The sequence below is a fragment of the Vipera berus genome (genome assembly GCF_964194415.1).
Source record: "Vipera berus genome assembly, chromosome: 3".
NCBI classification, from domain to species: Eukaryota; Metazoa; Chordata; class Lepidosauria; order Squamata; family Viperidae; genus Vipera; species Vipera berus.
Window position 1 is genome coordinate 7,184,100 of NC_138204.1, and position 25,416 is coordinate 7,209,515.

The 25,416-nt window shown below is 44.7% G+C and overlaps 1 protein-coding gene across 3 annotated transcripts in view; it reads left to right on the plus strand.

Moving 5' to 3' along the window:
• Positions 1-1,613: 1,613 nt before the first annotated feature.
• The window catches only part of KCNQ2 (potassium voltage-gated channel subfamily Q member 2), a gene marked incomplete at both ends in the record, with an annotated part of 120,649 nt that continues 96,846 nt past the window's right edge, over positions 1,614-25,416 (plus strand). For all 3 annotated transcript variants that reach the window (XM_081323740.1, XM_081323741.1, XM_081323739.1), the window contains one exon: positions 1,614-1,930. In XM_081323740.1, coding sequence (XP_081179866.1) covers positions 1,614-1,930 — 317 coding nt within the window. The remainder of the gene's footprint in view (positions 1,931-25,416) is intronic.

Genomic DNA, 25,416 nt, shown 5'->3' on the forward strand with positions numbered 1-25,416 from the left:
TCCCAGGATTCTCAGCAGAGGGCCTGCCGGCTGTGGATTTCTGGGATTTGAAGTCCCGCCCACCTGGAAACAGGTTTCGGAAACCCCCACGCAAGTGAGACACCCCCCCTCCCCCCAAATTTCTGCCAGTGGGCAAATCCTCTCCGGAGCCAACCGGTGACCGCCTCCTGCTTCCGCGACGCACGTGTGGTTGTGAGATTCTCTTGTTAGCCCTCCTGCTTGTGATTCGTGGGGAACCTGCTTCTGCCGCCCCCTCCCTTTCATTCTGTGGCTTCAGCGGAAGCTTCCCATTGGCAGACGGTCTGCAACCCCGCCGCACCTTCGCTTTTCGGAGACTCGCGCGTCACGTAGTTACCGAATTAACCCTTGCTTTGGACTCACTTATCGCATGAGACATCCTCCCCAGCCCCCCCGCCCCTTAACCAGAGAAGTGGGGTTCGCAACACACACTAAACACATACAAAAATCCCAAGTGGGGTTTACATGAACCAGATTTAGGCTTTATATATATATATATGTGTGTGTGTGTGTGTGTAAATTTTTTAGATTAAATAGACTAAATAGTTAACAAGCATTTAACATTATATATATATATATATATATATATATATATATATATATATATATATATATATATATATATATATATATATATATATATATATATATATATATATATATATATATATATATATATATATATATATATATATATATATGTTAAATGCTTGTTAACTATTTAGTCTATATATATAATGTGTGTGTGTATATGTATGTATGTATGTATGTATGTATGTATGTGTATGTGTATGTGTATGTGTATGTGTATGTGTATGTGTATATACAAGATCCATAATTGCCTTTTATCTGTTTGTGTCTTGTCTCTTTCCTTCTCTGTCATCCGTCCGCCCATCCATCCATCCATCGATCGATCGAGGCATCCATCCATCCATCCATCTCCCCTTTTGTATCCATCCATCCATCCATCCATCACCCACCCACCCACCCACCCATCTCCCCCTCTCCATCCATCCATCCGTCCATCCATCCTTCCTTCCCTCCGTGGATGTTAATCTCAACTCTGCAATCTTGCGCAAATCTTATCTGCCAATATATTTGAACTGGACTGCCGCCCCAAAGAAGCACGAAGATTGGATCCGGGGTTCTTTTTTCCCGCGAGTAGCGTGCGTGCGTGTGTCCGTGAGTGGGGCAGGTCACCTGCAGCCCCAGGGGTGCTCCTCTTCCTCCTTCTCTTCCTCCTCCTCCGATCAAGCGTCGCCCCCCCGCCCCCCCACACCTTCAGCGAGCGGCGCGGGAAGAGTTAACGGCGGGCGCGGGGGGTCCGGGAGGAGCTGCGCAAAGCAGGCGGAGGGGAGGCCGGGCAGATTGCGGGCGCCGATCCTCGCCTCCTCCGCGCCGCCGCCGCCGCCGCCGCTGCTTTGGCCAGAAGCGAGTCAGCCGCCGCGGCCGCCGCAGTCCCGCCCGTCACAGCCGCTGCCATGCAGCTGCCCCGCTCCGGCCCCGGGCAGCAGCGGCTCTGCCCTGCGCGGCTGCCCGGCTCGCGCCCGCTCTGAGCCCGCCATCAGCCTCGCCGCCGCCGCCGCAGCTGCAGGATGGTGCAGAAGTCGCGCAACGGGGGCGTGTATCCGGGCAGCTCGGGCGAGAAGAAGGTGGGCTTCGTGGGGCTGGACCCCGGCGCCCCCGAGTCCTCCCGCGACGGGGCCCTGCTGATCGCCGGCTCCGAGGGCGAGGGCGGCGGCGGCGGCGGCGGCGGCGGCGGCGGCAAACGCGGCTCGATCCTCAGCAAGCCCCGCTCGGCCGTCAGCGGGAAGCCGCCCAAGAGGAACGCCTTCTACCGCAAGCTCCAGAATTTCCTCTACAACGTGCTGGAGAGGCCCCGCGGCTGGGCGTTCATCTACCACGCTTACGTGTGAGTAAAGGCAGCCCCGGCCGGCCAGCGGGCGAGCGGGGAGGCTGCGGCGCGCCCGGCCCCAGCCCAGCCCAGCCCCGGCCGGCTATCCGCAGCCTCCCCGCTCGCCAGAGAATCTTTCCTTCCTTCCTTCCTTCCTTCCTTCCTTCCTTCCTTCCTTCCTTCCTTCCTTCCTTCCTTCCTTCCTTCCTTCCTTCCTTCCTTCCTTCCTACATCCTCCTTCCTTCCTTCCTTCTTTACCTTCCCACATCTTCCTTCCTTCCTTCCTTCCTTTCTTCTTCCTTCCTTCTTTCCCTTCCCTTCCCTTCCCACATCTTCCTTCCTTCCTTCCCACATCCTCCCTCCTTCCTTCCTTCCCACATCCTCCTTCCTTCCTTCCTTCTTTACCTTCCCACATCTTCCTTCCTTCCTTCCTTCCTTCCTTCCTTCCTTCCTTCCTTCCTTCCTTCCTTCCTTCCTTCCTTCCTTCCTTCCTTCCTTCCTTCCTTCCCTTCCCTTCCCTTCCCTTCCCTTCCCTTCCCTTCCCACATCTTCCTTCCTTCCTTCCCACATCCTCCTTCCTTCCTTCCTCCTTCCTTCCTTCCTTCCTTCCTTCCTTCCTTCCTTCCTTCCTTCCTTCCTTCTTTCCCCTTCCCTTCCCACATCTTCCTTCCTTCCCACATCCTCCTTCCTTCCTTCCTTCCCACATCCTCCTTCCCTCCTTCCTCCTTCCCTCCCTCCTTCCTTCCTTCCCCACTTCCACCATCCCATCCCTCTCCTTCTTCCCATCTCTCTCCTCTCCTTCTTCCATCCCTTCCTTCCTCTCAGGTTTCTCTCCTCCCTCCCTCCTTCCCTCCCTCCCTCCCTCCCTGAATTCCAGCCTTTTCCATCCCTCCTGGCCTCTCTATCTCCATCCCTCTATCAAGAGCGGCCCTGGGGATTCCCCTTTATTGCAAACATCCCTCATCCCGCTTTGCCTCTTCTGCTGCTCTGCCATCCTTGCCAGCTTCCCCATCCATCTCTTTTTCCCTAGTCACCCCGTTCCAGCCCCTTCCTCCCCTTAGGTCTGTGCTTCAGGAGCCAAAGGAGAAACGCTCCCCTTCACAGTTGGTATCCCCCACTATTCTTTTCCTCTCCCCCCCTCCCTCCACATGCAGGTAGAAGGGCCATTTAGCAGGTAGCTACATGTTCAAACTTCAGAGGGGGGAACTACACTATTTCAATCCTGGTTCTAGGAAACCTTGCTTGCTCCCAAGGATGCACAAACCCTCCATTACTGCTTGGTCCGTAGTTGAGGGCAACCAAGATAGGGAAGAAATAAAGCAGAAGGAGGGAAGGGAAAAGTAAAAAAATAAAAATAAAAATAAAAAAGCCACTTTCCTAACACTTAATAAAGAAATCTGAGAATAATGTTTTACAGAGGGGATGTCCCACCCAGGCAACTTTAAGACTTGTGAACTTCAGCTCCCAGAATTCCCCAGCCAGCCAGCCAGCAATTCCCCATCCACAAGTCTTCTCCAACATTGGATCTCCATACTTTACAGTAAAATGATAATCAAGCAACGAGCTTAAGTTAAGGATTGAATTTATGCAAACCTAAATTGGAGCCCATTGCTTGTGGAATTCGGTATATTTCTGGTCACAGGGCCAGATTGCCACAGTGTGAGTAATTTCTGGAAATCTGCTTAAAGTCCCTACCAGGTAATGTAGGGCTGACTTATGTGGCTTTAAGTAGAAAGAGTGGTCAAACACAAGGCCTGTGTTCATGGACAAAACACTACCTTAAATCTTTGGGAGAAAATTTCTGTAGCTCAGGGTTGAACTGTGGGGTCCTTGGTGCTCTCTGAGCTTGATGGTTTTCTTGTAGACGTTTCACTACCCAAGTAGGTAACATCTTCAGTGCTAGAGGAGACGGGGGAGAGGAGGAGGAGGAGGAGGAGGAGGAGGAGGAGGAGGAGGAGGAGGAGGAGGAGGAGGAGGAGGAGGAGGAGGACTACGACTGTGGGGTCCTTGGTGCTCTCTGAGCTTGGTTGTTTTCTTGCAGACGTTTCATTACCGAAGTAGGTAACATCTTGAGTGCTAGAGGAGAGGGAGGAGGAGGAGGACTGTTGGGTCCTTGGTGCTCTCTGAGCTTGGTTGTTTTCTTGCAGACGTTTCATTACCCAACTATGCTCGACTTGCTTGCTGGTGCTCTTTATCTTTCATCTTTATTTATATTTATTTAAATCTTTACCTTTGTTATTTCTACAAGTAACTCGATGTGGCGAACATACCAAAGAATCCATCCTTCCTATTTTTCCCTACAACAACCCTATGAGGTGGGTTGGGCATTGAGTGGGGACTGGCCCTAGGGTGGAACTAGGACTCAGAGCCTCCTGATGATTGGCCCAAAGTCACTCAACCGGCTTTCATGCCTAAAGCAGGACTAGAACTCACAGTCTCCTGGTTTCTGGCCTGGTGCCTCCAACAGTAGATCCAACTCGCTCTTGTATTAGAATGTTCAGGAAATGCTAAACCTTTAGAGGGAGGGTCTTCCAACTTGGCCTTTTTATGACTTGTGGACTTCAACTCCCAGAATTCCTCAGCCAGGGTGTCTGTTTGCGCTTCTGCGTACAAGTGTGCCCATGGAAATGTGCATGAGTAAGTAAGTTTTTACTAGGAATTTGAAATAGTAGCTATGAATGGAAAATATTGTATCTTGAGGATTCCTTGGATCCCATGAGTTAGTTTTACAGATTCTTACTTAAATTACAGTTTCTTGTTCAAACTGAATATCATAGAAAAATCATTTAGTCTTCCTTCCTTCCTCCTCCCCTCCCCTCCCCTCCCCTCCTCTCCCCTGCCCTCCCTCCCTCCCTCCTTCCTTCCTTCCTTCCTTCCTTCCTTCCTTCCTTCCTTCCTTCCTTCCTTCCTTCCTTCCTTCCTTCCTTCCTTCCTTCTCTCCCTCCCTCCCTCCCTCCCTCCCTCCCTTCCCTCTTTCCTTCCTAAACAACCTTAACAAAATATGCTGATCTGGGTACCCTCTGTTTTCATATCAAATTTGTGGTCTTCTGTTGGCAGTGATGTCAAGAACATCCATTTGGGGCTGTTACGTGCTGGATATCTGCCAGTTTGCAAAGAGGGCTCCAGAGAAATGTTTTATTAACTAATTCCAAAGAAGTTGTTATTCCTGAAGAAAGAGAAATAAAATAAAATAAAATAAAATAAAATAAAATAAAATACCGTAAAATAAAATAAAATAAAATAAAATAAAATAAAAACTAAACTCAGGCATTCGGCAGAGTGATTCGACTGCAAAGCTTTTAAAGTATTTCAGTGGAAAATGTTTTAAAAGCTTTGCAGTTTAAGCTGCAATTCTTCAGTCTGAGGGAAAAAAAAGACGGTCAGCTGCTTGCATGCCAGTTGCTTTTCATTGCACAACAATGCGGGTAGTCCTTGACTTACAACAGCTCATTTAGTGACCATATGAAGTTACAACGGCACTGAAGAAAGTGGCTTATGACCGTTTTTCACACTTATGACCCTTGCGGCATCGCCGTGGTCACGGGATCAAAATTTGGATACTTGGCAAGTGACTTGTACTTAGGACGGTCATGTGATCACCTTTTGCTATGGTGCTTTTTGACAAGACAAGCCAACATGCTCAAAATTCAGACGCTTGGCAACCGACTCACGTTTATGACCGTTGCAATGTCTCTGGGTCACGTGATCCCTTTCTGCGACCTTCTGACAAGCAAATTCAATGGGGAAGCCAGATTCGCTTAACAATCCTGTTACTTGCTTAACAGCTGCAGTGATTCGCTTAAAAACCGTGACAAGAAAGGTCGTAAAATGGGGCAAAAGCCACTTAACTGTCTTTCTCTTAGCAAGAGAAATTTTGGACTCGGTTGTGGTCGTAAATCGAGGACTGTGTACAGTGCTTCCGTGATGGAGGAGTTGGGAATGATAAGGAGGGGGAAATCCATAACAGCCGTAGATCTGCTCTTGTATACTTTGTTACATTGCTGTAATAATCATGCATGGGTTGAAAATACATAGAGTGGAAATTTTGTTTCCTTTCACAGGTGTGAAGGAACATACTTGCTTTTGTAAAATGAACCATCTGGTAGAATCCAGTTTTCAGAGTTCTTGTCTAAAACAAACACACAACCAAACATTGCAATCCTAAGAACATCAGAAGACTGGTATTAGAAACTTCCTGACAGTGAGAACAATCAACCAGTGGAACAGCTTCCCACCAGAAATTGTGGGTGCTCCATCACTGGAGGTTTTTAAGAAAAGGCTAGACATTCATCTGTCTGAGATGGTATAGGTTCTGCTGCTTGAGCAGGGGGCTGGACTAGAAGACCTCCAAGATCCCTTCCAGCTCTATTCTATTCTATTCTATTCTATTCTATTCTATTCTATTCTATTCTATTCTATTCTATTCTGTTCTGTTCTGTTCTGTTCTGTTCTGTTCTGTTCTGTTCTGTTCTACTCTACTCTACTCTACTCTACTCTACTCTACTCTACTCTACTCTACTCTACTCTACTCTACTCTACTCTACTCTACTCTACTCTACTCTATTCTATTCTATTCTATTCTATTCTATTCTATTCTATTCTATTCTACAATCTGTTTATTCTATTCTATTCTAGATTTGGAGAAAACTCACCTTGGTCTAGCACAGTTTTTTTCAACCTTGGCAGCTTGAAGATATGTGGACTTCAACTCCCAGAATTCCCCAGCCAGCACGGAGAAAAGAATCCTAGGCTCACGGCACGTCTTAGCTCTTTAATTCTATCACTGTCTTAAGACAGCACGTGTAACTAGGTTACTTAGAAATCCATTCAAATATTTTAAGTTGAGGATTCCTTAATGCTCTGAGGTTGTTTGTTTGCTTGCAGACATTTCACTACCCAGCTAGCTAATATCATCAGTGCCAGAAGGGGGTGGACAGATGAGACAGATGAGACAAAAGACCAGCAGAGTAGATTGATGAAGGCCAACTCACAGTCAGAAGACGTGATTAGAACTGTTTACTTGCACAACCCGCGGGTAGACTCAACCATAGTTTTTAACTAGGAAACTGTGAGTATCCTAAGCCAAGCTAAATCCCAAAAGCTGGAAGCCTGACACTAGAGTAAATCAGACATCAACAGCCACGCCGAGATAAACAACATCTACATACCATTATGCAGACTCTGTAAACCGCTTAGAGAGGGCTGTAAAGCACTGTGAAGCGGTATATAAGTTTAAGTGCTGATGCTATTCAAAAGAGGCAGTAAAAAAGCTGAAAAGAGTGGGGGGGGGGAAAAGACCAAAACACCTCCTCGCCAGCAATCGACACCGAGATAAGCAGAGATTAAAACCAAGATTAGTACTAGACCAACAATCAAGCAGTGAACAATACACCAATTCTAGAACTACCAACTCAGGCAAACAAACAGAGAACAATAGCCTAATCAAGGAATCACCAAGAATACTTCCACCGGCACGGACAAGGCAATCCACTAGTATATAAAAAGTATATATAAAAGTAGAGCAAACCCCACTCCCTTCTAGCCCTGATGATGTTACCTAGTTGGGTAATGAAAGGTCTGCAAAAAAACCACCAAGCTGAGAGAGCACCAAGGGCCCCACAGTCCTCCTCCTCCTCCTCCTCCTCCTCACAAACCCCACTCCCTTCTAGCCCTGATGATGTTACCTAGTTGGGTAATGAAAGGTCTGCAAAAAAACCACCAAGCTGAGAGAGCACCAAGGGCCCCACAGTCCTCCTCCTCCTCCTCCTCCTCCTCCTTCTCCTCCTCCTCCCTCCACATTCTGTTCTAGCCCTGATGATGTTACCTAGTTGGGTAACGAAAGATCTGCAAAAAACCCACCAAGCTCAGAGAGCACTAAGGACCCCATAATCCTCATTCTCCTCCTCTCCACAAACAACCCTCCCTTTTAGTACTGATGTTACCTAGCTGAGTAATGAAATGTCTGCAAGAAAACCACCAAGCTCAGAGAGCACCAAGGACCCCTCCCTCCCTCCCTCCCTCCCTCCCTCCCTCCCTCCCTTCCTTCCTTCCTTCCTTCCTTCCTTCCTTCCTTCCTTCCTTCCTTCCTTCCTTCTCCTCCTCCTCCTCCTCCTCCTCCTCCTCCTCCTCCTCCTCCTCCATTCTAACTTTGTTAATCATTTCATGGTTTAGCCCAGGGGTCAGTAACCTGAAACAGTGAAAGAGCCACTCGGAACCGGTTCCCTCACAAAAGGAAAAACAGAGCCGCAAAAAATATGTGCACATGGCTTGACTGAAGAGTGGAGCCAAGGCGAGATATGCACCTACCCTGCATATTTGAATTGATTGGTTGAACTTTTTTAGTCCCACTTTTTTTGGGGGGGACTGCACATGGCAGAGGACTAGGAGCCACAGGAGACGGCTGAAAGAGCCGCATGCGGCTCCGGAGCCGCGGGTTGCAGACCTGTGGTTTAGCCTAAGGCGCAAACCCTGCTTATTTGTTAATTTCAAGATTCACTATATATAAACCCAGAAGGTCGTTTAATTCTGTAAGCAGCTAGATGTGCTACACAACACACAGTGGTTGTGGGTATCAGCCTTTCCCCTAACTTGGTTCTTTCCATCTTTGATGCTGGCTAGGGGAAACCATATTAGGCAGACTAAATCTTTGTCTGTGATGTGTCTTGAGGTTCTAGTAGAAAACCAAATTAGATTTGTCCATCGTGAAATCTCGATCTATCTTTAGCTGTCCTTGGTGCCTCTATCAAAACTTTTCGATCTATGTTGAATCAGGCTGCCTGGGAATTATGAGAATTGAAATCCCAAACCTCTGGAAGGTATTATTGGGGGGGAAAAAATCTGTGCAAGGGAACTTTTGAATTTATTTTATCCTTTCTACCTCTTCCATTTTCCTCTCCTTTCCACCTTACCCTCCAGACTCCAAAATTTATGATGGCTTGCAAAGCTAGGTCACGCAGACGTGAGTATATTCAGTAGCATTTCTCTGGCTAGGCTCCAACACCGAAAAACAGAGCAGATTTATTGTTGTTGTTGTTAGCTGCGAAGTCGTGTCCGACCCATCGCGACCCTATGGACAACATTCCTCCAGGCCTTCCTGTCCTCTACCATCTTCTGGAGTCCATTTAAGCTCACGCCTACTGCTTCAGTGACTCCATCCAGCCACCTCATTCTCTGTCGTCCCCTTCTTCTATTGCCCTCGATCTTTCCCAGCATTAGGCTCTTCTCCAGTGAGTCCTTCCTTCTCATTAGGTGGCCAAAGTATTTGAGTTTTAGCTTCAGGATCTGGCCTTCTAAAGAGCAGTCAGGATTGATCTCCTCTAGGACTGACCGGTTTGATCGCCTTGCAGTCCAAGGGACTCGCAGGAGTCTTCTCCAGCACCATAGTTCAAAGGCCTCAATTCTTTGGCGCTCAGCCTTTCTTATGGTCCAACTTTCACTGCCATACATTGCAACTGGGAAGACCATAGCCTTGACTATACGCACTTTTGTTGACAGGGTGATGTCTCTGCTTTTTAGTGTGCTGTCTAGATTTGCCATGGCTTTCCTCCCCAGGAGCAAGCGTCTTTTAATTTCTTGGCTACAGTCCCCATCTGCAGTGATCTTGGAGCCCAGGAAAATAAAATCTGTCACTACCTCCATTTCTTCCCCATCTATTTGCCAGGAATTGAGAGGGCCAGATGCCATGATCTTGGTTTTCTTAATGTTAAGTTTCAACCCAACTTTTGCACTCTCCTTCTTCACCCGCAACAAGAGGCTCTTTAGTTCGTCTTCACTTTCTGCCATTAGAGTGGTATCATCTGCGTATCTTAGGTTGTTGATATTTCTTCCGGCAATCTTAATTCCAACTTTTGATTCATCTAGCCCTGCCTTTCTCATGATGTGCTCTGCATATAAGTTAAATAGGCAGGGCGACAGTATACAGCCTTGCCGGACTCCTTTCCCAATTTTGAACCAATCAGTGGTTCCATGTCCAGTTCTCACTGTTGCTTCTTGACCCGCATATAGGTTTCTCAAGAGACAAATAAGATGGTCTGGTACTCCCATCTCTTTAAGAACTTGCCACAGTTTGTTATGATCCACACAATCAAAGGCTTTAGCATAGTCAATGAAGCAGAAGTAGATGTTTTTCTGGAACTCCCTAGCTTTCTCCATGATCCAGCGTATGTTGGCAATTTGATCTCTAGTTCCTCTGCCTCTTCGAAATCCTGCCTGTACTTCTGGTAGTTCTCGATCCACATACTGCTGAAGTCTAGCTTGTAGGATTTTAAGCATGACTTTACTAGCATGAGAAATGAGTGCAATGGTGCGATAGTTTGAACATTCTTTGGCACTGCCTTTCTTTGGAATTGGAATGTAAACTGATCTTTTCCAATCCTGTGGCCACTGTTGAGTTTTCCAAATTTGCTGGCAAATTGAGTGTAGCACTTTTACTGCACTGTCTTTTAAGATTTTGAATAGCTCAGCTGGAATACTGTCACCTCCACTAGCTTTGTTGTTGCTCAGCTTTTCTAAGGCCCACTTCACCTCACATTCTAGGATGTCTGGCTCGAGGTCAGTGACCACCTCATTGTGATTATCATGGACATTAAGCTCATTCTTATATAGTTCTTCTGTGTAATTTTGCCACCTCTTCTTAATCTCTTCTGCCTCTGTTAGGTCCCTGCCATTTTGGTCCTTTATCATGCCCATTTTTGCATTAAACGTTCCCTTCATCTGTCCAATTTTCTTGAAAAGATCTCTGGTCCTCCCTATTCTATTGTTTTCTTCTATTTCTTTGCACTGTTCATTTAAGAAGGCATTCTTATCTCTTCTAGCTATTCTCTGGAATTCTGCATTCAATTGGGCATATGTATGTTTTTCTCCCTTGCCTTTCGCTTCCCTCCTTTCCTCAGCTATTTGCAAAGCTTCCTCAGACAGCCATTTTGCTTTCTTGCATTTCTTTTTCTTTGGGATGGTTTTGGTTGCTACCTGTTGTACAATGTCGCAAACCTCTGTCCATAGTTCTTCAGGCACTCTGTCTATCAGATCTAATTCCTTAAATCTATTTGTCACCTCTACTGTATATTCAACAGGGATATGATTTAATTCATACCTGAGTGGCCTAGTGCTTTTCCCTACTTTCTTCAGTTTAAGCTTAAACTTTGCAAGGAGAAGCTCATGGTCTGAGCCACAGTCAGCTCCTGGTCTTGTTTTTACTGACTGTATAGAGCTTCTCCATCTTTGGCTGCAGAGCATATAGTCAATCTGATTTCTGTGTTGACCGTCTGGTGATGTCCATGTGTAGAGCCGTCTCTTGGGTTGTTGGAAAAGAGTGTTTGCTATGACCATCGTATTCTCTTGACAAAATTCTATCAGCCTGTGCCCTGCTTCATTTTGTACTCCAAGGCCAAACTTGCCTGTTATTCCAGTTATCTTTTGGCTTCCTACTTTAGCATTCCAATCCCCCATGATGATAAGGACATCATTTTTTGGTGTTACTTCTATAAGGTGCTGTAGGGCTTCATAGAACCGGTCAATTTCATCCTCTTCAGCACTGGTGGTTGGGGCATAGACTTGGACTACTGTGATATTGAATGGTTTGCCTTGGATTCGAACTGAGATCATTCTGTCATTTTGAGGATTGTATCCCAGTATTGATTTTCCTACTCTTTTATTGACTATGAAGGCTACTCCATTTCTTCTGAGGGATTCTTGCCCGCAGTAGTATACCTGATGGTCATCTGAATTAAATTCACCCATTCCTGTCCATTTTAGTTCGCTGATACCTAAGATGTCGATGTTCAGTCTTGTCATCTCTTGTTTGACCACGTCCAGCTTTCCTTGATTCATGGATCTTACATTCCAGGTTCCTATGGAGAAAAAATCTTTACAGCATCGGACTTTCCTTTCACCACCAGACATATCCACAGCTGAGCGTCCTTTCGGCTTTGGCCCAGTCGCTTCATTCTTTCTGGCGCTACTAGTACTAGCCCTCTGCTCTTCCCCAGTAGCATATTGGACGCCTTCCGACCTGAGGGGCTCATCTTCCAGCGTCATATCGTTTTGCCTTTTGGTACTGTCCATAGGGTTTTCATGGCAAAGATACTGGAGTGGGTTGCCATTTCCTTCTCCAGTGGATCACGTTTTGTCAGAACTCTCTGCTATGACCTGTCCGTCTTGGGTGGCCCTGCACGGCATAGCTCATAGCTTCATTGAATTACGCAAGCCCCTTCGCCACGACAAGGCAGTAATCCATGAAGGGGCAGATTTATTACTGAGTCACAAAGAACTACAAGTGTGTAAAAAACATGACTGGTTATGAACAAGTCAAAAGTCAAAAATAAATATGCCATGACTTTCCACTAGTTCTGTCTGTCCTACTTTTCTTGAAACCTAGCCACTAATACATAGCTGTGCTATGGGCTTGCTAATTTACAGTTGCTGTATTTCAGACTCTTGCTATGCTCAGGAGCCCTGTGCAAAATTGAAATTAAAATTGTTTAAATTCTCCCACAATCCCTTGTTCCAGATGGCTGTTCTACAAAACACATCTCGGGTTAAGTACAAATCTGAGTCCTGTTCTGGAGTTCATCTTCCTTATTCATCAAGATTTCTTTGTCTTGATCCTGGTTTTGGGTTACCGGTGGTCCTTGACTTACAACAGACATGTCAAACACAAGGCCCGGGGGCCAGATCCGGCCCGCAAAGTGGTTTCATGTGGCCCCCGAAGCCATCCTGGAAACAGTGAGGGAACGGCCCCCACTGTCTTGGCCCTGGCCCAGAGACCCTCCTTCTGCCAGAGACCCTCAGATCTGTCCCACTCCTGCCCGGGCCCCCGTAGGCACCCTTGATGCAAACGATGTAGAGCTGGCCACGCCCACCCAGTAGGCCATACGCACACTAGCCACGCCCACCCAAGTAGGCCACACCCACCCAGGCCATACCCACCCAGCCCCCCCCCCCCCGAGGGCAACCTCAATGCTGATGCGGCCCTCAATGAAATTGAGTTTGACACCCCTGACTTACAACAAAGATGATCGGGGGACTGGAGGCTAAAACATATAGGGAACGGTTGCTGGAATTGGTTATGTCTGGTTTAAAGAAGAGAAGGACGAGGGGGGACATGAGAGCAGTCTTCCAATATCTCAGGGGCTGCCCCAAAGAAGAGGGAGTCAAGCTATTCTCTAAAACACCCAAAGGCAGGACAAGAAGCAACGGACGGAAACTAACCAAAGAGAGAAACAACCTAAAACTGAGGAGAAATTTTCTGACAGTTAGAACAATTAACCAGTGGAACAACCTGCCTCCAGAAACTGTGAATGCTCCAACACTAGACGTCTTTAAAAAGAGACTGGACAGCCATTTGTCTGAAATGGTACTATAGGGTTTCCTGCCTGAGCAGGGGGTTGGACTAGATGACCTCCAAGGTCCCTTCCAACTATTATTATTATTATTGTTGTTGTTGTTGTTGTTGTTGTTGTTAACAGTGCATTTAGGGACTGTTCAAAGTTACAACAGCACTGAAAAAAGTGACTTTTGAGTGTTTTTCACATTTATGACCATTGAAGCAGTCCCATGGTCACGTGATTTGCATTCGGTTGCTTGACAACTGACTCATATTTATGACGGTTGCGGTGTTCCGGAATCATGTGATCCCCTTTTGCAACCTTCTGACAAGCAGAGTCAATGGTGAAGCCAGATTCAGTTAACAACCGGGTTGCTAATTTAAAAGCTGCAGTGATTCACTTACCAACTGTGGCAAGAAAAATCATAAAATGGGGCAAAATTCACTTAACAAATGCCTCGCTTAACAACAGAAATTGTGGGCTCAATGGTGGTCGTAATGCATTTAGTTCATGAAGAGCATTTTCTCTGCGGAAGGTGTACTTGTCCTGTCCTGTTAGGATCCCGATTTTTTAAAAAAAGCACCATCACTTCTGTGTGTTTTCAATATGGCTGTGTGTTAGGGTTAAGCTAATGGGGTTGGCTATGAGTAGGACTTGGAAAGGAGACCACCAGGAGATCTCAGAACTATAAGTTAGTTTGTGGGTTGTATCTGAGTAAGATGTGGAGAGGAGGCCACCAGGAGGTCTCAGAACTATAGGCTAGATTGTAGGTTGGCTCTAAGTAAGGCGTGAAAAGGAGACCACCAGGAGATCTCAGAACATAATATTTTAAACTGGACTCCTTACTGGCTTTTAGAAAAAATTGCATTATTGCTTTTTCCAGTCCTATCTGGTGACAGCCCATAAACAGCTGAGACAATTTTTACAGTTCAGTTCCAAAAAAATAATTCCTGAGGGAATGAAGCTAAAGAGGAAAAACTAGGCTGAAATGCAGGAGTGGGCAGTTATAGTCCCTTTACGACCTGTGGACTTCAACTCCCAGAATTCCTGAGCTAGCCATTCATGGTTGCCTCAGGAATTCTGGGAGTTGTAGTCCACAGGACTTAAAGGGACCATAGCTGTTCACCCCTCTGAAATGTAATGTTCCTTCTTCTTTGCAGCCCGGTCAGGTAAGGTAGGGGTCTTCAAAACTTGGCCCTTTTATGACTTATGGACTTCAACTCCCAGAATTCCTCAGCCAGGCATGTGTCACGCGTGCCTGGCTGAGGAATTCTGGGAGTTGAAGTCCACAAGTCATAAAAGGGCCAAGTTTGAAGACCCCTGAGGTAAGGAAACAAATCTGGAGGCAGGACTGACATAAACTCTTCCCACTAATTTGCATGGAGGTGACTGGAGACAAATGAGATTAAAAACAGTCCAGGTATAGTTGCTAACCATCAACTTGAAACTTGGCAGGGACTTAACAAACTATTGTTTAGTGACTGTTCAAGTATCAATGCCACTGGAAAAAGTAGGACTGATTCTCTCATTTATAACCGATGCAGCATCTCCATGGTTATGTAATCAACAATTGGGTGCTTGCCAACTGGCATGTATTTACAACAATTGTTGTGTCCCAGAGTTGTGTGATCACCATTTATGAACTTCCCAAGCAGCTTCTAACAAGCAAAGTCAATGGGAGAATCCAGATTTACTTGCCAACTGCATGATTCACTTCACAATTGCATTGATTAGCTTAACAACCGTGGCAAGGAGGTCGTAAAATTGGGCACGACTCACTTAATGACCACTTTGCATAACAACATCAGTTCTGCTCTCAGTTGTGGTCATAAGTTGAGGACTTCCTGTACTGTTTTCAGACGGCTACCTCGAGTTTTTATATTTTGCTTTGTGGACGTCTTGGCAAATTACTACTCTGGGATGCCCTTCATAAGAACAGTTAATAGCAGTCAACTGAAATAAATGCTGTTCTTAATTTTAATGCCTGTCTGCTTGCCAGGAGGCCAGAAGGAAAATGGTTGAATTTGCTCATTGGATTCATTCGTTTTCCTTTTTACTTCACGTCTGTTTGTGTTTTCGTTTGCTGTGCTGTGCGAAACATGATGGATGGTTTGTGTGTACCAACAGTGTGCTTACCAAAACATGATTGGTGGTTTGCACACCATTGGATCCTTAATAAACCGTGACTGATGGTTTGCACATCAGCAGCATGCGTGGCATGTGGCGTGAACCCAGCCAATGGAGACGTATTCAAATGATGGTTTAATGTAGCATGTGAAAATCGTATGTGTGGGTTTCTTTCTCTTTAAATCTTATTGACTTGGGAGATGGCTGTCTCGCCTGCAGGCGCATATCTCTCCTCCTGTTTGTCTCCCTCACCACAGCCAGACTGAAAAAGGCAGTTTCTGTGGTTCAGGAAAGACCAGAATCTGGGTCTCTTCACCCCAGTGTCTAATGTTGATGGAGAGAAGAGATGGGTGATGGTGGCAGTAATGATGGCTAGTACTGCAATTTTGGAAAGATTTTACTCTTATTTGCTAACACCTCAATAAAATCTTCCTCCCCCATTCTCCATTTAGGAGGAACAAAGAGAAAATGGAGGCCTCTACTTTTGCAACTTCCATTATTTGAAGAGTCTGCTGGATGTTTGTCCAGAAAGGAACATTTATTTAATTATCTCCTTGCATTAAAGTAAACCCGGCCAGCAACTTTGGACAGAGATAAATTGTCCTGTCTGGCTTTAAAGTCTGCAACACTCAGCAAAATGTCAGATCTCATTAGAGTTCCCTTTTCTCTAACCATGGTCGGAGGTGGTTCTCCAAGAAGATGGAAATGGTGCATCTTAATGGAATAATAAAGGGACGTGGTGGCTCAGTGGGTTAGGACGCTGAGCTTGTCGATCAGAAGATCGGCAGTTTGGCGGGTCGAATCCCGAGTGCCGCGTAACAGAGTGAGCGCCTGTTACTCGTCCTAGCTTCTGCCCACCTAGCAGTTCAAAAGCACGTAAAAATGCAAGTAGAAAAATAGGGACCACTACGGTGGGAAGGTAACAGCGTTCTGTGCGCCTTTGGCGTCTAGTCATGCCAGCCACATGACCACGGAGACGTCCTCGGACAATCGTTGGCTCTTCGGCTTTGAAACGGAGATGAGCACCAGCCCCTAGAGTCGGAAACAACTAGCACGCATGTGCGGGGGAACCTTTAACTTTACCTTTTTAATGGAATAATAGAATAACAGAATTGGAAGGCACCTTGGAGGCCATCTAGTCCAACCCCCTGCTCAGGCAGGAATCCCTATACCATTTCAGACAATTGGCCATCCAATCTCTTCTTAAAAACTTCCAGTGTTGGAGCATTCACAATTTCTGGAGGCAAGCAGTTCCACTGGTTAATTGTTCTCACTGTCTGGAAATTTCTCCTTAATTCCAGGTTGCTTCTCTCCCTCATTGGTTTCCATCCATTGCTTCTTGTCCTGCCTTCAGGTGCTTTGGAGAATACCTTGACTCCCTCTTCTCTGGGGCAGCCCCTGAGATATTGGAAGACTGCTATCATGTCACCCCTCGCCCTTCTCTTTATTAAACTAGAGACATATACCCAATTCCAGCAACGGTTCCTTATATGTTTGAGCCTCCAGTCTCCTGATCATCTTTGTTGCTCTTCTCTGCACTCTTTCTAGAGTCTCAACGTCTTTTTTTTACATCGTGGCAATCTTCTAAGAATGTGATTGGCAGTCTTAGCAAGTGGACTGCCTGCTGTCTGATTTCTGCCCATTATTTAAAAAGTGCCTTTCTCTCTCTCTCTTTAAACCTCTCCTTTATGTTTGTGCAAGACAGGACAAAATAACCTCACTTTGCACTAGCATGCGTCTCTCTCTCTCTCTCTCTTGTCCCAAACTGTGTCAGAAACATTCTGTCCTAACTGAGATCTAGGACAAGAAGATAGCTCTGTGTTTCACACACACAACCGGGGGCGTGAAAAGGATTTTGAAACCACAGTCAGCGCTGTCATACCTTTGTTAAACAGGCCATTGCAGTTTTAGGTTGCATCAATGGATAATTTCCAAATGACTGGACGTAATCCCTTTTAAATACTTTTTTCTGCATGTGTCCAAACACTTTATCAAGAGCAGGGGGTTGGACTAGAAGATCTGAAAAATAGCTTTTATCCGTGGGCTGTTAGGCTTTTAAATGGGACATAATCTTATGCAGAATTGACTTGGGAGACCGGTGTGTGGTGTAGTTGGTTTACATGGTGTGGTGGGATGGAGGGTTTGTTGTCACTGTGTGTTGGGGGGAGAGAGCACGGGGGGAGGCTCAGCTAATCTCAATGTACACATGTTGTACTTTGACAATAAAGGTTTATTTATTTATTTTATTTATTTATTTATTTATTTATTCCCACTTTATTATTCTGTTATTCTGTTATTTAGTTCCAAGAGAAACGAAGAAGTCAGAAATTAAGTTTGAAAGAAAGAAAGAAAGAAAGAAAGAAAGAAAGAAAAAGAAAGGGAGGGAGGAGGGGAGGAAGGAAAGAAGGAAGGAAAAAGGGGAGGGAGGGAAGAAGGAAGGAAAGAAGGAAGAGAGGGAGGAAAAAAGGGAGTGAGGGAGGAAAGGAGAGAGGAAGAAAGGAAGGAAGGAATGGGTGCAGAGAAAAACAGAGAAAGACAGAAGGCAAAATTGGGCATTTTTCACCTTAAGAAAACTGAGCTAGACCTAAAAGGATCTTGAAAGTGCGTGATAGAAAATGAGATTCATAGGACCTGATAAAAGCCACGGTGGTGTCAAAATGATGTCACGTGGATCATGACATCATCATGAAAATGACATAGGATGACATCATGACCCCGTGGACCTGTTCTCTCTATTTCCAGAACATAGAACATAAAACTTGTTCTGCTGGATCTGACTGATCCAGTCCAGCCATCTATAGGCAATCCTGCAGTTACAACCACATTGGAGTCCAAAATGTCCATTGCCAAGCAAGACAGTTGGGAAACGAGTTTTGTCCCATTTTACGACCTTTCTTCCCACAGTTGTTAAGTGAATCATTGCAGTGGTTCAGTTAGTAACCCGGGCGTTAACCGAATCCAGCTTCCCCATTGACTTTGCTTGTCAGAAGGTCGCAAAAGGTGGTGACAAGATCCCAGGACACTGCAGCTGTCATGAATTTTGATCAAGTGAAAATCAATCAATCAATATTAGATAAAATAACACAAAATCAAACCAAACCAAATTTTAGTTTAGTGTGCTGCGGAAACCCACCTTGAAAACATTGCTTTGGGATGCCATGCTCCAGCGTGGAAATGAAACTATGTCCAAGCTTCAAGCTGAAGTTTCTTACCAATCTCTGAACCTACAAGTGGGAATTAAACTTTAAAATTAAATTAAATTCCAGGATCTGAGGGGCTGCCACAAAGAAGAGGGGGTCCAATTATTCTCCAAAGCACCTGAGGGCAGGACAAGAAGCAATGGATGGAAGCTAATCAAGGAGAGAAGCAACCTGGAATTAAGGAGAAACTTCCAAACAGTGAGGACAATTAACCAGTGGAACAGCTTGCCTCCAGAACTTGTGGGTGCTCCATTACTGGAGGTTTTTTAGAAGAGATTGGACAACCCTTTGTCTGAAATGGTATAAGGTCTCCTGCCTGAACAGGGGGTTGGACTAGAAGACCTCCAAAGTCCCTTCCAGCTCAATTCTGGTTGATTGATTGATTGAATTTCTGTTGGTGTGATTTGAAAAATAAAAATAAAAATCAAGGGCGGTAGTGAAGTTGGAGCAAGAGTTGCAGAAACACAACTTCTGTAGAAATCTGAAAACTGCCCTGTGCGTATGAGCAAACCTTGATCCTTCCAATAGATACTGATTGAATGCCGGTGCATATTCCTTGTCGAACTGAGTTCATTGCCAATTAAGCATTATAATTCTGTGCCTGCAGGGAAATAGTCCCAATCCATCTTAAAATTCAGCTGTGATTATGCACAGTCAGAGCCTGAAGGGGACAAGAGAGTGTCTCATGATTGCTGGAGGACATATGGTATGTGGTTAATGGGAACTTATGGCTCTGGACGAAATGTAATTTCCATTTTTTAAAATTAGGGCCTCCAAAGCCAAGGATTCAAAATCGTGGTTGGAGGTTTTTTTTGTTTTTTGTTTTAATAGCCGTGTGGTTGAGTTTAGATTATGTTGCCCATGGAGATTCTCAGTCATTCCAGGTCATGGTTGTCCTAAAGGTGTTTTTTTTCAGGAGTCAACTGGACTTCCTTGTTTGTCTTTGAAGATGTTTCGCTTCTCATCCCAAGAAACTTCTTCGGCTCTAAGGAGAAGCTTCTTGGGCTGAGAAGCGAAACGCCTTCAAAGAAAAATAAGAAAGTCCAGTTGCCTCCTGAAAAAAACGCCTTTGGAATTTAGATTATGTTACGGTGCATTGTGTTAACCCAATTCATGTCAGCGTGTATGTGTGTGTAAAGATTCATTGGCTGCATAAAGTGTTAAAACTAGTCAAAAACAAGATGGGCTATTTTGTTGTATCGTGAATGAGGGGTATAGCCATTGTCTGACCAATCTGTTGATTCATATTATGGTTTCTAGGAACATCAAGCCATGGTTTATTAAACTCAGTGTAGGGTTTAGCATATTTATGAATCCAGGCTGGGACAGTGATGCAGACAATCCTTAACTTATGACCCCCATTGAGCCCAACGCTTACACTGTTAAGCAAGACAGTTGTTAACGGAGTTTTGCGCCATTTTACAACCTTTCTTGCCACAGTTGTTAAGTGAATCACTGCAGTTCTTCAGTTAGTAATTGGGTTGTTAAGTGAATCTGCCTTCCCCATTGACTTTGCTAGTCCAAAAGTTCCCAAAGGGGATCACATGACCCTGGGACGCTGCAGTGGACATAAATTTGAGCCGGTTGCCAAATGCCTGAATTTGGATCCCATGACCTTGGGGATGCTGCAACGGTCGTAAGTGTGGAAAAACGGTCACAAGTCACTTTTTCAGTGCCCTTGTAGCTTTGAACGGTCGCTAAATGAACGGTGGTAAATTGAGGACCACCTGGATTACATTCTGTTAAGCCAGTTAATGTCAGAGCACATGTGAAAGGTTCAGTGTCTGAGGTGCAAAGTCAATGGAGGAAGCTAGATTTGCTTCACAACCTCATGTTAATAATAATAAAGTTGGAAGGGACCTTGGAGGTCATCTAGTCCAACCCCCTGCTCAGGCAGGAAACCCTATACCATTTCAGACAAATGGCTGTCCAGTCTCTTCTTAAAAACTTCCAGTGTTGGAGCATTCACCACCTCTGGAGGCAGGTTGTTCCACTGATTGATTGTTCTAACTGTCAGGAAATTTCCCCTTAGTTCCAGATTGCTTCTCTTCTTGATTAGTTTCCATCCGTTGCTTCTTGTCCTGCCTTCAGGTGCTTTGGAGAATAGCTTGACTCCCTCTTCTTTGGGGCAGCCCCTGAGATATTGGGAGACTGCTATCATGAGCCTTGGTGGAGCAGTGGGCTAATGCCTCCTTAAGTAACACCAGCTGCCTGCAATTAGTGCAGGTTCGCATCCCACCAGGCTCAAGGTTGACTCAGCCTTCCATCCTTCCAAGGTAGGTAAAATGAGGACCCAGATTGTTGGGGGCAATAAGCTGACTTTGTAATAATGCCGCTTGGGGTGTGTGTGAAAGCCCTAATAAGCAGGCATATACATAGAATGAAGGCTACTGCTAAGCTTGTAAGCCGCCCTGAGTCTTCGGAGAAGGGCGGGATATAAATGGAATTAAAATAAAAAAATAAAATAAAATAAATAAATGTCCCCCCTCTTCCTTCTCTTCATTAAACTAGACATACCCAATTCCAGCAGCCGTTCCTGATATGTTTTAGCCTCCAGTCCCCTAATCATCTTTGTTGCGCTTTGTTGCGCTTAAGAACTGCTGTGATTGGTTTAACAACTGCCTCTGATGACCTTGGTTTGCTTAACAAAGTAAGGTCGCAAAATGGGGCAAAACGGCCTTGCTTACCGTTGGAAATTTTGGACTCCACTTCGATCGTAGGCTGAGGACCACCTATAGTACTTTTCCTTTGAAACCTTTGATCAAACTTGGCCGAGGTTGATTTAAACTGTGCAACTTGGAAAATCCCTCCCTCCTCCAGGATTGTCCCCCCCTGCCTTCAGTAATTATTTAAATTTTCTTTCTTCTTCCTTTCTGCATCCTGGGGACAAGCAGAAGGAGTTGATTCATCCTTGGTTTATAGAGCAAGGAAAATGAAGGGGGAAAAAAATGGACTGACAGATGGCAGTCTTCGCGTTGCTCAGAGGCAGGAAGTGGAACCAACCTGCTGTAAGGAAACGGTGTCCTTCCTCTGAGAATCTCTTGTGAACCCACAGTGTTTCTCTCCGAGGAGGCTGCCTGTTGTATCTCAGAAGGATTAGCTGTCCAAGTGGTTAGCTGGAAAAAGTGGATGTGATTAAGCAAGAGTGAACGACTCCCAAGACACAAATACAGAGACGACTTGATGAGCCTCTGTTCTGTGCTTGTTTTCACGAGGAAAAAAAATATATTCATCTTGAGAACGCGTGGGATAAATAGGGATGGGACCGAAATCTCAAGAGAAGACAGTTTGGTGTAATGGTTAAAGGCAGGGGGTTGGAAAATGAGAGACTGTGCATTTGTGCCTAAGGCAAGACTGGAACTCACAGTCTCCTGGTGATTGGCCCAAAGTCATTTCTAAGGCAGGACTAGAACTCATAGCCAGTTGGTGATTGGCCCATAGTCACCCAGCCAGTTTTCATGCCTAAAGCAGGACTAGAAATCACAATCTGCTGGTGATTGGCCCAAAGTCACCCAGCCAACTTTACTGCCTAAGGAGGGACTAGAACTCACGATCTCCTGGTGTTTGGCCCAATGCCACCCAGCTGGCTTTCATGCATAAGGTGGGACTAGAACTCCTCATGATTGGCCCAGAGTCACTCAACTAACTTTCATGCCTAAGGTGGGACTACAACTCACAGTCTCCTGGTGATTGACCCAGACTCATTCAGCCGACTTTCATGCCTAAGTGGGACGATGACTCACAGTCACCTATTGATTGGTCCATCATCACCCAGCTGGCTTTCATGCCTAAGGTGGGACTAGAACTCACTGTCTCCTGGTGTTTAGCTTTTTGCCTTACGTAGATCAATTAAAGTTTCTTGTGAAAATTAAAACATTTAATTTGTGAAAATAGGCACATTTCCTATATAATAACTTTGTTTTTATCCCATGGGACTTAACTTTTTTTAATTTGGTCCCTCTTTTGTGACCTGTTTCCCCAGCACTTATGAGTCAGTAGAAGCTGTGCATGATCATAGATCTTCAACAGTCTCACAACAAATTAAGAATTTAATTGAAGCAGCATTTCTCTGCTTATTGCTTTTATGTAAGGAGAAGGATTAAATTAATTCTAGAAACAAACCATCTGTTTAATGCTTGAGACTTGAATTTGGGACTCAAGGGACAGTTTATAAATCTCTTTTGGAAACTGTGCATTGCCCAATGACAATGTGAAGCTGAATAAAGGGTGGAGCAAAATGCTAATATAATTGCTCAGATCAAAATTTGGGAAATGAATGAAATGTGTCAGTTAGCATCTTTTGGCTCTATGTGGGGGTGACCTTAAATCAATGTTACTCAACGGTAGCCATTTAGAGATGTGTGGACTTCAATTCCCCAAATACAGTGCTGGCTGGGGTATTCTGGGAGTTGAAGTCCACACATCTTAAAATGGCTAAGGTTGGGAAACACTGCCTTAAACCCTGAAATCAGAGACTCATATGCCAAGATAAATTGAGTTATATATCTTATACATACAACTCTGTGAGGTAGATTGGGATAAAGGTTGTCCAACGTACCTTAAGTAATACATTCTGTTTTTGTGAGATTATTAAGTCTGACTCCCTCCCTCCCTCTCTCTCTCCCTCCCTTCCTTCCTTCCTTGATCAAGAGATTGCAAGAGTGGCTGGGAAACTGTCACAGAACACTCAAAATGATCAGAACAGCAGCCTACCAGTGTCATTCCCTTGTGTAGGAAAAAGACTGGTAGAGTCAGGAGGAGGAGTCAAGTAAGGAATTAGTGTAGTCTCTACATAGTCACAAGAAGTCGGAATCCACACACACCCTTGATTGTCATTGAATCTTATTTACTTTTACTCAGATGCAAACCGTTAGTCTGAGTAGATTCCTGTGCATAGGCTTGAGCCAGTAAATCAGTAATTCTGAACCCTTTGAATGTGGATCTCGCTGTTTCTGCCTGATCCATGGAAGCCATGGACCCTGGTTTTTGAACATATTTTGTTAGCCCATTTGGGATAAGACACCATTTTGTCCAATTGATGGTAATGACAACAAGAATTTTAATAGTATAACATAGTCCTCGACTTGCAACCACGACTGAGTGCAAGATTTCCATTCCTTAAGCAAGACTCACTGGAGAAGAGCCTAATGCTGGGAAAGATCGAGGGCAATAGAAGAAGGGGACGACAGAGAATGAGGTGGCTGGATGGAGTCACTGAAGCAGTAGGCGTGAGCTTAAATGGACTCCAGAAGATGGTAGAAGACAGGAAGGCCTGGAGGAATGTTGTCCATAGGGTCGCGATGGGTCGGACACGACTTCGCAGCTAACAACAACAAGCAAGAACAGTTGTTAAGTGAGTTTTGCCCCATTTTACAATTTTTCTTGCCACAGCTGTGAAGTGAATCACTGATATTAGCAATATGGTTGTTAAGGGAATCTGGCTTCCCCATTGACTTTGCTTGTCAGAAGGTCGCAAAATGGCCACAAATATCGTGGAAGATTGCAAAAGGGGATCACATGACTCTGTGTTATGTGCCCCTGACTACTTTCCTTCATGACCAAGGCAAGTTTGCCTGACCAATAACCAGCCAAGACACAGTGAAGGCCTTTTGTTTCATTTATTGCAATAAGCGGGGAGAGAAGCTATCAAAGCTTGGTTCTCTCCAAAGTTTCAACCCAAAATATTCCCTTCTTTATACAGCCTTGTCCTGGCCGCCACATCCCTCCTCTTTCCCCACTGGCTGAGGTACTATGAGGTTACACTCTTTCCGACAGCCTCCTACCTATTTCCTGCTACTTACTAAATCATACATCACATGTAGATTAATAATATAAAATATTAGACATATTCAATTGTTGGTTTTGAGTTCTGGGCTCCTAAGAACAAGTTTAGTTAAGTTTTCCTAGCTAGCCTTTTCCTCTTACAGATATTTTTATATCTTGTCTTCTTCCTTTCCCACTCTTAAAACCCAGCTAATTTTGGCCTACGTATTTATCTTACATCCTGCCTTTATGCTATCCTTTCCTGTTTCCCAGCCCTTATAGTTTTTGGTAAGCTTGTTTGTCCAGGCAGTAAGTTTCCACTTCAATTTTAAATTTCTCTTTCAATATTAAATTTTGAAGACCTTTCCTTGACTTCTATCACCCAGGACACCGCAACTGTCATAAATATAAGCCAGTTGCCCAGCCTTCGAATTTTGCTCATGTGACCGTGGGGAATGCCGCAACGTTTGTAACTAAAAAATGATCATAAGTCACATTTTTCAGTGGTGCTGTAACATTGAACTGTCATTAAATAAATGGTTGAAATTGGAGGATTACCTAAAGAGGTGGATTAATGCTAAACAAGCCTTGCATGTCTTGTGGAAATGGTAGCTGATGTGTTGAAATTTTTTTAATTTTTTTTATTTTATTTAATTTGTATACCGCCCTTCTCCCGAAGGACTCAGGGCGGTGAACAGGGCAATAAATACTAAAATACAGAAATACAAAAATTAAGAAGAGATTAAACCATAATGCCCAATATCACAAATAAATTACATAAAAACAGTGATAAAACCCAAACCCATCAGTTGTGTGTATTGTGTGCACACAACCGGTCTCTTTTCTTTTCTTTCTACACATCTTTTCATGAGTGGGATTGTTTCTATCTTTGAAGATCTTCCGTCTTTGGGAGGGTGTGGGAACATGAAGAGAAAAAGATTTGCCTTAATGTGAAAATAAGGGAGAAGTAAAACCGTGCGCACATAAATAGGAGGGTAAATCATGTTTTATTGCTACCTGTCCAGTTGAAATATTTACAGCCATTTGAAAAAAAAAAGATTTTTTTTTGCTGCGAGGAGACATTAGTGAC